General features: G+C 49.9%; 1 protein-coding gene across 1 annotated transcript in view; it reads right to left on the reverse strand.

Annotated features, from left to right (window-relative positions):
* Positions 1-12,266, reverse strand: part of Cfap221 (cilia and flagella associated protein 221) — a 79,045-nt gene that overhangs the window by 23,311 nt on the left and 43,468 nt on the right. Inside the window, exons 8-15 of the mRNA XM_051148193.1 lie at positions 11,741-11,900; positions 10,178-10,295; positions 9,967-10,078; positions 9,662-9,770; positions 7,474-7,561; positions 6,077-6,166; positions 4,741-4,839; positions 2,718-2,823 (exon numbers count right to left, since the gene is read on the reverse strand). Of these exons, the coding sequence (XP_051004150.1) occupies positions 2,718-2,823; positions 4,741-4,839; positions 6,077-6,166; positions 7,474-7,561; positions 9,662-9,770; positions 9,967-10,078; positions 10,178-10,295; positions 11,741-11,900 (882 nt within the window). The remainder of the gene's footprint in view (positions 1-2,717; positions 2,824-4,740; positions 4,840-6,076; positions 6,167-7,473; positions 7,562-9,661; positions 9,771-9,966; positions 10,079-10,177; positions 10,296-11,740; positions 11,901-12,266) is intronic.

Below are 12,266 nucleotides of genomic sequence, written 5' to 3' on the forward strand. Positions count from 1 at the left end.
GTGATGGAGGCAGGGGGATGGGGAGGTGGGGTATGGAGGCAGGGGGATGAGGAGGTGGGGGTGTGGAGGCAGCGGGATGGGGAGGTGGGGTGTGATGGAGGCAGGGGGATGGGGAGGTGGGGGTGTGATGGAGGCAGGGGGATGGGGAGGGTGGGGGTGATGGAGGCAGGGGGATGGGGAGGTGGGGTGTGGAGGCAGGGGGATGGGAGGTGGGAGATGATGGAGGCAGGAGGATGGGAGGTAGGGGGTGATGGAGGCAGGGGGATGGGGAGGTGGGGTATGGAGGCAGGGGGATGAGGAGGTGGGGGTGTGGAGGCAGCGGGATGGGGAGGTGGGGTGTGATGGAGGCAGGGGGATGGGGAGGTGGGGTGTGATGGAGGCAGGGGGATGGGGAGGTGGGGTGTGATGGAGGCAGGGGGATGGGGAGGTGGGGGTGATGGAGGCAGGGGGATGAGGAGGTGGGGTGTGGAGGCAGGGGGATGGGAGGTGGGGGATGATGGAGGCAGGAGGATGGGAGGTAGGGGGTGTTGGAGGCAGGGGGATGGGGAGGTGGGGTGATGGAGGCAGGGGGATGGGGAGGTGGGGGGGTTGGAGGCAGGGGGATGGGGAAGTAGGGGTGTGGAGGCAGGGGGATGGGAGGTGGGGGATGATGGAGGCAGGAGGATGGGAGGTGGGGGTGATGGAGGCAGGGGGATGGAGAGGTGGGGGGTGATGGAGGCAGGGGGATGGAGAGGTGGGGTGTGATGGAGGCAGGGGGATGGGGAGGTGGGGTGATGGAGGCAGGGGGATGGAGAGGTGGGGGGTGATGGAGGCAGAGGGATGGAGAGGTGGGGTGTGATGGAGACAGGGGGATGGGGAGGTGGGCGGTGATGGAGGCAGGGGGATGGGGAGGTGGGGGGTGTTGGAGGCAGGGGGATGGGGAAGTAGGGGTGTGGAGGCAGGGGGATGGGAGGTGGGGGTGATGGAGGCAGGAGGATGGCAGGTGGGGGTGATGGAGGCAGGGGGATGGGGAGGTGGGGGGTGATGGAGGCAGGAGGATGGCAGGTGGGGGTGATGGAGGCAGGGGGATGGGAGGTGGGGGATGATGGAGGCAGGAGGATGGCAGGTGGGGGTGATGGAGGCAGGGGGATGGAGAGGTGGGGGGTGATGGAGGCAGGGGGATGGAGAAGTGGGGTGTGATGGAAGCAGGGGGATGGGGAGGTGGGGGGTGATGGAGGCAGGGGGATGGGGAGGTGGGGGGTAATGGAGGCAAGGCAAGTGGCACAGCTAGCTCCCTGTGGTCCTTCCTGTGAACCACAGACTCAAAATACATCCACTGGGAGAAAATAACGACTTGGCTTTTGCTTCTTAAAAGCAGCTTGTAGACCAGAGGGTCAGAATGAATCTCTCTCTCCCTTAACCTCCCTCCCTCTCTTGATATAGGACTGCATGCCTAAACTCATATGTGGACACATGTATGTGCAAGGATGTAGCATGTGGGGATCTGCACAAGGAGGCCATAGGACTCGTCAGGGGCCGTCCACTTTGCTTTTTGAGTCAGTCTGCAACTTGCAAAGTAGGCAAGGCTAGCCAGCCAGCAAGGCCCAGGCTCCTCCTGACTCCACGTTCTCAGTGCTGGGATTACACACAGGTACCACCTGGGGCTCAAACACCGGTCCTCATGCTTGCAAGCCAAATCTGACTGAACTATGTTCCCAGACCCAACATCCAGACCTTCCCAAACCAACAGACAGCATGAGGTTTAAGTCTTTGGGTGTAAATGCTGGGCTGAGAATACACAGGGTTCAACCAGTCACCTGGCAAAAAAGCTTGTGTCTCTGCAGAGCAGCGAAGCAAGCCGAGGCTCCCGTGGTGCTGTTACTCCATCTAGGGTGGGTGGACCTTGGTGACTAATTGGGCAGGCACTTAGACCAATGCTGGCATGGACATCTGAGGTAGGTGTGGAAATAAGCCTCAGAGATATCCATATCCATAGCCCTATTGCCAACAATGTGCGATTTTACACACATAATTCACACATGGTGAAAGGGAAAAAGCGGAGAGATTACTCTAGTTTTCCAGGCAGGGCTGATGAAATCACGGGGTTGGTATCAAAAGTGAGAGGTAACAGGCATGTGAGGAAGGGGCCAGGAGCCAAGGGAAGCAGGCAGCTTTCAGTGACAGCTGACAAGACAAGGAACCGACCTGCCGATGCCGTGGCTTTAGACTCCCGATCTCCCAGAAGCTCTGACATTTGTGTATTCATGTGTGCACACATGCGTGTGTTCGTGTGTGTCATGTGGAGGCTGGAAGAACCACCTTGGGTGCCCTCAGGCACTTCCTACTTTTGAATGTGATAGGCCTCCCACTGGCCTGGAGCTTCTTCAAAGGGGCTGGGCTAGGTGGCCAGGGAGCTTTTGGGGGGGGGGGCCTTGCTGTCTCTGCCTCCCAACTCACTGTCACTGGGATGACTACACCCAGCCTTCTATGTGACTTCCAGTGTTGAACTTAAGTCCTCACATTTTCAAGGCAAGTGCTCTACTACTGACTGAGCCACCATCCCATCCCTGAACCTGTGTGATTTTAAGCCGTGAACTTGGTACTGGTTTGTTATAATGGCGATGAGAAACCCATGTGTCGGATTTATGGTTTGACATGGCTCGCCAGAGTTGACTTCATCCAAGGGAGCCCTCGGGCTCTAAGAGGCTATGGCTGCTGCATCCTTCACCAGTGCTTACCTTGAGTTAGGGATTGCTTGACTCGGAAAAGCTTTCTTATTATGCCTTCTTTGTCCATGCCTCGGATAGCCCCCAGCATAAGGCGCAGCCTTCGTTCAAGCATGATCTGGAATTGGAAAGAATGATTTCAAGTTGGAAACAAGGGTGAACTGTAGTGGAGACAGGGAAGCCTTTTGGTCAGAGGGGAGGAAAAGAAGCTCAGGTCAACAGCAGGAGATGACGTTCTCAGAAGACATGAGTGGGGACAGAGTAAGGGACAGAGGTGTGGCTGCAGCCAGGCATGGCAACTCAAATCCTACTGTATTAGCGCTCCACAGACTTGTATTCTTCCTTCCTTCCCACTTTTCTATTTTGTGTGGTGTGGCATATGTATGTGTTCATATGTGTGCATGTGTACATGTGTGTGCAAGCATACATGTGCTCATGAAGGCCAGAGGTCAAACCTGGGTATTGTCCATTTTGTCTCATTATTATTATTTATTATTATTATTATTATTATTATTATTATTATTATTATTATTATTATTATTATTATTATTATTTTGAGACAGGGTTTCTCTGTGTAGCCTTGGCTGTCCTGGACTCACTTTGAAGACTAGGCTGGCCTTGAACTCACCCACCTGCCTTATTTTTTGAGGCAAGTTCTCTCACTGAGTCCAGGGTCTTCCTGTTCCAGCCTCTCTAATATTGGGATTACAGGCACACCACAACACATGACTTTTTACACAGGGGCCAAGGATCTGGACTCATGCTTATAGCATGCTATGAGGGGAGCCACAGCAGGAGGGGACTCTGAGGGGAAAGCAGTAAGCCCAGTGTCACCTCTGAATTTCCCCATTCTCCATGAAACATTGACCCTCAAGTCCCATTGCTTTGGAGTCATTGTATGACCCCCCAGCAGTTCCTTTCCTGGGTGCGTATACCCTGGAGAGTGAAAAACAAGTGTCCACTAACTTGTCTAAGAATTTTATAGCAGCATTGCTCAGAACAGCCAAGTGGTGAAAATTGCTGAGATGCCTGTGGGCATGAACATATGGACAAATAAATGAAACCTCTACCCCAACAGTGGAATATTACATGGTGCTGAAAAAGAGTGACCATTATGACACTAGTGAATATAAAACCACACACTGTATGAGTTCATTTACATGAAATGTCTCTAAGTCTATAAGGGATAGAATGTCCCCTATAGGAAGTCTATAAGGGAAAAATGAAGTCTATAAGGGATAGAATGCAGAGTTACTGGCTGCCAGAAGCCTGGGGAAGAAGGGGATGGGTAGGGACTGCTAAGTTTCTTTCTGCATAATAAAAATATTATGAAACCAGGCAGTAGGTAGGGGTTTAGCTTAGTCTGTAGAGTGCTTTCTTGGATTGCACAAAGCCCCAGGTCCCATCCACACCATAAACCTGGTGTGGTGGTGCACACCTCTAATCCCAGCATGCAGGAGGTAGAGACAAGAGGATCAGTAAATTCAAGGCTCCCCTGGGGTATAGACCCTGACCCAATAAATAAAGAAGAAAATATGACATAGTAATGATGGCTGTCGGGACATGTGACCACACGAAAACCTTACTGCATTGGCTGGCTGGCTTTAACTCCAGGCTAGCTCAGAGGGGAGTCTGAGAGAGATCCCCCAGACCAGACTTATCTGTGGAATGTGTCTTAGGTTGTTACAGGATGGAAGAAGACCCATCCCACAGCCAAGCGAGGACCCGAACAGGCCATCAAGCAGTATTTCTGTATGCTTCCTGCTTCGGTGCCTGCCCTGACTTCCCCCATGATGGACGATGGCCCGGAAGTGTCACCCTGCCCTCCTCCAAGTTGTTTTTGGTCAGAGTTTTACCACAGCAACAGGAAGGAAGCTAGAAGCCTTACTCAGTGGGGCAGTTTGCAGAGGTGATTTTTACATGGTGTGAACGGCATCTCAAGTGTTCTAGTCCTAAAAAGCCATTGTGTGGTTTCCCCCTGCTGATAACTACATGAGCCCACAACCAGAGGTGGCAATCTAGAGCGGAGCCTCACCTTGCGTGCTGCTTGCTGAAACCGTCTCTGTGCCCGGAACCTGATGAGCCACATGTTGTTAACGAGTGGATCAAAATTAGGATGGAGTTCCTGGATTTTCTGTGAATATAAAAACATTAGCCTGGAGGTGCTGGCGCACCCTTGTAATCCCAACACCTGGGAGGCAGAGGCAGGCAGATCTCTGTGAGTTCAAGGCCAGCCTGGTCTACAGAATGAGTTTCAGGATAGCCAAGGCTACACAGAGAAACCCTGTCTCGAAAAACCAAAAAGAAGGAAAGAAAGACTGACAGACAGAGACAGACAGAAAAAACAAACCAAAACTCAAACAAAAAACATTCTCCCAAACCAACCATTCCCCCACCACACCCCCCCAAAAAAACCCACATAGGTACATCTTACATTTAAATAAAAAACTCTTTGGCATGAGCATTGAATAAACGTTTGAGAGTTTGCCCTCTGGCCTGGTGTGGTATTGTACATCTGTAGTCCCAGCACTCAGGAGGCTGAGGCAGAAGCATAAGTTTGAGGTGAGTTTAGCAAGACTGTCAAAGCAAGCAAAGCCAGGACGGCAAGGGGCTGGGAGAATTAAGAGTGATAGCATGCCTGGTGACCTGCCTTCTGTCTCTGGAACTGCCACGTTGGTGCTGGGAGTTCAACCTTGGTTGTCACACTGGGGACAGCTAAGGTTCCTATCACTGAGCCGTCTCTCCAGCCTCTGTGTCAGTCTTTGAGACTCTCAATGCAGAGCTTACTTGTTTGAACAGACTATCTCTGCATCCTCAATGTGGGGGTTATAGGCACATGCGCTTTGTCTGGCTTTTCGTGTGGATGCTGGGATTAAACACAAGTCTTACCAACTGAGCCATCTCCTCAGATCTAAGTTTTGACTCTGTACTTGTAAGTGTGCAGTATCTAGTTAGCTTTGCCACATCCTTAAGGTTATCTGAGAAGACAGTCTCAGTTGAGGAATTACTTAGATCAGACTGGCCCATGGGCAGGGGTGTGTGTGTGTGTGTGTCTGTGTGTGTGTGTGCGCGCACACGAGTGTGTATATGCGTGTTGGGGAGACTTTTGATTTTTTTTTTTCCAAGACAGGGTTTCTTTGTGTAACAGCTCTGGCTGTCCTGGAACTCACTGTAGACCAGGCTGGCCTGGAACTCATGGAGATCCACCAGCCTTTTCCTCCCAAGTATACCCCCCCCCCACCCCCCCCCCCCACGCACAAGCAAGCTAAAAACTGCCACTCCCTCCTGGTGAAGGAATTTCTATAATACTCATTGGTGACTTTGGAAACAAACCATCAAAGAACTGCCACTTAATTAGACAGGTTACTCACCTCCTCCAAGTCTCGGATGACCCGCTTGGCACTCCGCTCCGTCTTGAGTCGCTGAAACTCCTCCTCTAAGACAGGGTCGCCTCTGCTTTGCTAGATTTTTATATTAATATAGACACTAAAGTCAAAGACAAATGCATGGAAGTTTCTCTTTAAAGCTGACTAGGCAACGGAAGCCTACCGGGGTAAGGGCCACCTATCCCCTGCCACGGAGTGCTGGCAGGCTAAAGTGTCCACTGTTCTTACTGTTGAGACATGGGGAACATTTATTAAAACACAGGGTTTCGTGTAGCCTAGGCTAGCCTCGAACTCACTGTGTTAGAGGCTACCCCTGAACTTCGGACCCTCTTGCTTCACAGAGTGCCCCCAGATTAGCTAGGAATCAGGCCCCCACAAAACACCATGAGACTCTCTTTTATTGTAACTTGACTGACTTTGTATGATGTCATATGGTAATGCCCAAAAGGCTGGCCCCAGGGGTTAGAGAGGTGCTTTCGTAGTTAAGAGGGGTTGCTGGGCTTGCAAAGGAGGGAGTTCCAGTCCTAACACTAGGTTGGTTGGGTCACAACTGCCTGGAACTCCAGCTCCAGGGGATCAGATGTCCCCTTCTGGCCTCCCAGGCACTGCACCCACAGGTGCGTACTCACACACAGACATGCACATGTACATATAATTACAAATAAAATAAGTCTTTAAAAAAAGGTTGTCCATGCCCGCATCTTTCCTACTCACCGAGACCCTGAAGTTCACACTATTAAGCTTAGCTTTTTTGGGGGGAGTGGGTGGGAGGGGTGATCTGGGTCCCCTGTACTTCAGATGCCTCATCCCAGCACTTCGGCATGTGGCTAAGTGTGGTGTCCTGCTCTAGGGTGACCCCAGACAGTCGTTTGGGGCCCTCATTGTCATCCTCTGTAGACCACAGAAAAAGTGTGTCTCACACCCAGAATCACACCTGAAACAGAGTGGTGTCTTCTGACTGAGGGCCTTGTTTTCTCTGCAATTGCTGCTTTCGATTGACCCCTCTCTCCCTCTCTCCCTGGCTTCTGAATGTCCACCGCAGGCCCTGAATAGGTCTCTTGTGTCGTCTATAGACACATTTGACCAACAATCAGCAGCTTATGTGTTATCAGCCCTCTGTCTTCCCTCCTTTGTCTCTGCCCCCTCCCTCACTCCTCTCTCTCTCTCCTCTCTCATCCCTCTCAGTTTCTCTCACTTTTTCTGTCTCTCTCTTTCACTGGGGATTGAACCTGGGCCTCACATATGCTAGGCAAGTGCTCTGTCATTCAGCGGCGCTCTCAGCTTCCTGCACATTTCCTCTGTCCTGATTCAGCATCTTGCTTTCACTAGGAATTAAAATGAGGCAGGGAGCCAAAGAAGATGAGATCAGCCACCATCCCGACCTTGTACTTTTCATGTGCTTTTTGCCGCTCCTCACTGAGCTCTTTTCTAAACTTGAAAGTCGTGTGATCTTTACCAAGGTGCACCTGCCTGTAGAGGAAAAAAAAAAAAAAAGCCAACTTGCAGAAGCCACCCACAAATAATTGTCCTTTTAATGAGTGCTGTAGCTATTTCCTACAAGAAATAAGGCATGAGGAGAAGCGGGAGGGAGCCGCCTCCGCAGTGGACAATGTGCCCCATGAAGTGAAGTTCAGCTTCGAGTGATTCATGCTGCAGCATTTATGATTTAATGAAACGAGGGCCCGAGAGACGGCTCATTCAACAAAGTGTTTGCTTTGCAACACGAGGATTTGAGTTTAATCCCCGGGAGCAGGGGCCTAGTACAAAACACCAGGAGTGATGGTAGGCTCTAGTTAGCTAAGTGCTGTGGAGGTGCAGAGAACCCAGGACAGCCAGCCGGCTTGGTGAGTCAGGGCTGGTGAGAGGCCTTGTCTCAAAACACAAGTGCTGGAGAGCCGGTTCAGTGTTTCAGAGCACTGGGTGCTCTTCCAGAAGACCCAGGTTCAATTAGTGGCCCCCACATGGCAGCTCACAGGAACTGTAATGCCAGCACTAGGGCATCTGATGCCCTCTGCTGGCCTTCACTGGTACCGCACATGCACGGAGAAACACGCAAGCAAAGCAGGGATACACATAAAATAAAATGAATAGGATTTAAAAACAAACAATGTAAGGTGGATGGCACTTGAGGAACTACACCGAAGGTTGACTTCTGGATTCCATAAGAACACACACACACACACACACACACACACACACACACACACACACACACTTACATGTGTGCACACACAAGCACTCACGTACATGCATACACATGGACACACATGCACAACACACACATATACACAAACACACACATGTGCACACAGAAGCACTCACGCACATGCGCACACACACATGCTCACACAACCACTCACACACATGCACACACATATACACACACATGCACACACAAGTACCTGAATGTTCAGCATCATTAGTAGTCATGGAAATGCAGATCCAAGCTATGCAAAGCAACAGGTGCGGATACAGAAAAACTGCAATTTTCTAGTGTTGCGGGTAAAATGTAAAAACAATCAGGTGGCTGAAATGTGGTGTAGCCACACAATGCAATATTATTCAGGCACAAAAAGTGTGAGCTAGCCCTAAATGCTGAGCTGTGGACGAGTCTTGAAAATGTTTTAAGTGACAGAATCCTGTGACTAAAACCTTGCGTTGTTGGCTAGTACGTTAATGTGGTATCACTTTTAAACTCTAAGTAGAAGAGACCAGCCATTAAGTATGGGCAGGTGAGATGGCTTAGCAGGAAAAAGAGAGACTTGCCACCAAGCCTGACATCCCGAGTTCAATCTCTGGAGCCTACGTAGTGAAAGGAGAGAACCAAGTTGTCCTCCGACCGTCATAGGTGGGTCATAGTAGGTGTGTGTCACACCCACAATGAATGAATAAGTACATAATATTCAAGTTTAAGTACTTGCTCCAAGAAATCAAATGTTTCTCTAGACTCTCACTGAACACACGGCTCCTGGGGTTCTCTGGTTTAAACTACTGTGAAAAGAAAGAGTCCGTTTGACCCCAGACACACTGAACTTTTTTTTTTTTTTTTTTGGTTTCTCTGTCCTGGACTCCCTTTGTAGACCAGGCTGGCCTTGAACTCACAGCAATCCGCCTGCCTCTGCCTCCCGAGTACTGGGATTAAAGGCATGCGCCACCACGCGGGGCGACACACTGAACTTTGTTGCCAGGACTGCCCCCGACTGCTATGCTCCCGGTGTCATGGGGGGTGCGGGGGCTCACAGTGAGGCTGAGATGTTAGCACCTGAGTCAACCCGGGTCTGTGTAGGGCTGGGGGCTGAGGTAGCAGGCTGGAGGAAGAGCCACGCTTCCCCCAGGTCCCTGTTCGGCTCTGTCTGCTTCTGTGTGGGAAACAACATGTCTTAGTTACAATCAATTACTCCTACCAGCCGTTCCTTCTGAGACTGAGACGCTGGCTGAGGAGAAGGAGTAATCCAATACGCCAAGAGTTTATTCAATAATTGCATTGTGTCATCGTGTCTCCTGCGTCAAAGGCAGCCCCATAAAAGCAGCCACCCTGTCACTGGATGCCAATTACCCCTCAGTATTTACCACTTGAGATTGTTCTCGCTCTCTTCCAGGATGTTCTGTCTGACTTTCTGTCCGAAGATAGCCTCCTTCATCTGTCTGGTTTTGGAGATTTCGTCACCTTGGTCCAGGACTGGAGGTGGGAACGAGTTGGAGATCACGACCCGTAATCAAATCAGTCACTTGCCCAGACGCGCACAAGTTTCTAACCATGCCACCTAACAGACATCTAACTGAGTTTTGTTCGTTAATAATAAATGTGGCTGGACACATTTCTCTCTCTTATTCTGCCCCAGGGACCGGCTTATGGCAGACCGCGTGACTGTTACCTTGTTTTAAGTCCTTGATCTTCAGCTTTCCTGCCTCTTGGTTTAGGACGGTCGCCACAGCGAACGGATTGGACAGGTCTGCCGGAAACCGCAGGTCCTGATACTCAATTGCCTGAAGACCAAACCGGAAGGGCAGTGAGCTCTTCCCTCCCCATCTTCTCATTGCGTTGGGGTTGGGGTGCGTTTGGGGTGCCCCCCACGCCTTCCTCACCTTTATCTTCCGAGGTTTTGCCACTGCCGGAGCTTGGTAAAAGTGTATGTACGTTGTTTTTTCTGGAGGAACATTTACTTTCTTAGAACGAATATTTAATCTTTTAAACTCTTCTAATCTAGAGTTTAAAACAGATGTGAAATTAGTATATAACCCAACCGTTCGAGGTTTGTCATAAAGATGAGGCCTCAAGAGGCTGTCTGGTTCCCTGAGTCAGAGTTGCAGGACAGTTGTGAGCTGCCACGCAGGTGCTGGGAACTGAACCTGGGTCCTTTGCCAGACCAGCCAGAGCTCTTAGACATCGAGCCATCTCTATACCTCCCTAGTTTGAAGTTCTTGTTTTTATGCTCTTTCTGATAAAAAAATTCACCTGTGGACCAGTGTTGTAACTACACTAAATTTGTGTGCCAAAAGAGGAGTCCATGAAAACAAATTTCATATCAGTGTATTAGCATATATGTATAGATGTACGTATGCACACATATATGCACCAGTGGTTGCTTTTCATCCCACTTTTTAAAATAATACGTGTGTGTGTGTGTGTGTCTGTGTGCGCATTTATGTGTATGCGTCTGTGTGCATGTGTGTATGTAGGTATATATGTGTATGTGTGTGTCTGGGGGTGCCCTGACATGCATGTGGAGGTCAGAGGACATCAGCTCTCTTCTTCCCCTATGTGGGCCCCAGGTGTGGGACCCGAGTCATCAGCCTTGGCAGGAAGCACCTTTACCTGCGGAGCCATCTCACCAGCTCTCAGGAATATAATAAATGGAAACTACAGCAGGCCGGGGAATGTTCTCGTGACCTAGTATAGTTTATTTCTAGCCTGTAGCTCTTCAGCCGCTTAAGCTGCTGTTTTAGAAGCCATTACTCTGATTTACTTTCCTAGTAAAAGGAATGATTATTTCCTTGGAAAAACAAAAACAAAACTGGGCTGAGGTCTAGTGCAGTTGGTAGAGCACCCTGGCTCTACATCTTAAAGCCTTTTACATAGACTCATCTTATAATATAAATGTTGTTTCCGTGGTGTTAAACCTGGAGCCACTTACATGCCAGGCAAGAGGCCAATGGCTGACCTGCACTATCAGCTTTAAAAGCAAGAAAAGGGAGAAAATCTCTGATCTTTCTTTTTCTTTCTTTCTTTCTTTCTTTCTTTCTTTCTTTCTTTCTTTCTTTCTTTCTCTTTTTTCTTAAAAAGGCAGCTTCTTGCTAGGTAGTTTAGGCTAGGCTTGAACTCATGATCTTCCTGCCTCGGCCTCTTCAGTGATGGGACTGCAACACAACGCCCATAACTGGATTGGAATGGAGTTGTGATGAAGTGTTAAGAAAAAAGTAGGGCTACAGCTACAGCTCACTTGTGGCTATAGAGTGCTTGCCCTGAATTCCCAGAGCCCGGGACCCCATCCCCAGCACCCTTTAAACCGGATGTGGTGTTGCATGTCTGTGATCCCAGCACTCCGGAGGCGAAGGCAGGCAGAATGTCAAAGTCAGCTTGGTTCCACAGTGAGACTGAGGCTAGCCTGGGCTACATGAATAGAAAGAAACACCATGAAGAAGCCATACGGTAAGGCCACGTTGGGGTGGCAGGTTCCGGTGAAGACACATTCATATGGCTGAGAGTTGAACTGTGAAATCCACAGTTGGATTTTTATTTGTGCCGTCCCATACTCGATGGGTGTGAACTTGACAGTTACTGTTGTCTTCCCATTAGCTGGAATTATTCCTGTAAGGAGGGGGTGGGGTGGGCAGACAGACAGAAAGACAGACAGACAGACACAGAGACACACACAAAGAGAAAATGTCATTTTTTTTTTTTCGAAACAGGGTTTCTCTGTGTAGCCTTGGCCATCCTGGACTTCACTTTGTAGACCAAGCTGGCCTCGAACTCACAGCGATCTGCCTGCCTCTGCCTCCTGAGTGCTGGGATTAAAGGCGTGCACCACCACGCCCGGCTGAGAAAATGTCATTTTCTTAGTTACTTTTCCTGTTGCTATGACAAAAGCAATTTAAGAAGGGAGGGTTTGTTTTGGCTCATGGTGCAAAGTCATGGCAGCGGGAGCATGAGGCGGCTGGTCACATGGCATACACA

This window comes from Acomys russatus, chromosome 6 (assembly GCF_903995435.1).
Source record: "Acomys russatus chromosome 6, mAcoRus1.1, whole genome shotgun sequence".
Lineage (NCBI taxonomy): Eukaryota > Metazoa > Chordata > Mammalia > Rodentia > Muridae > Acomys > Acomys russatus.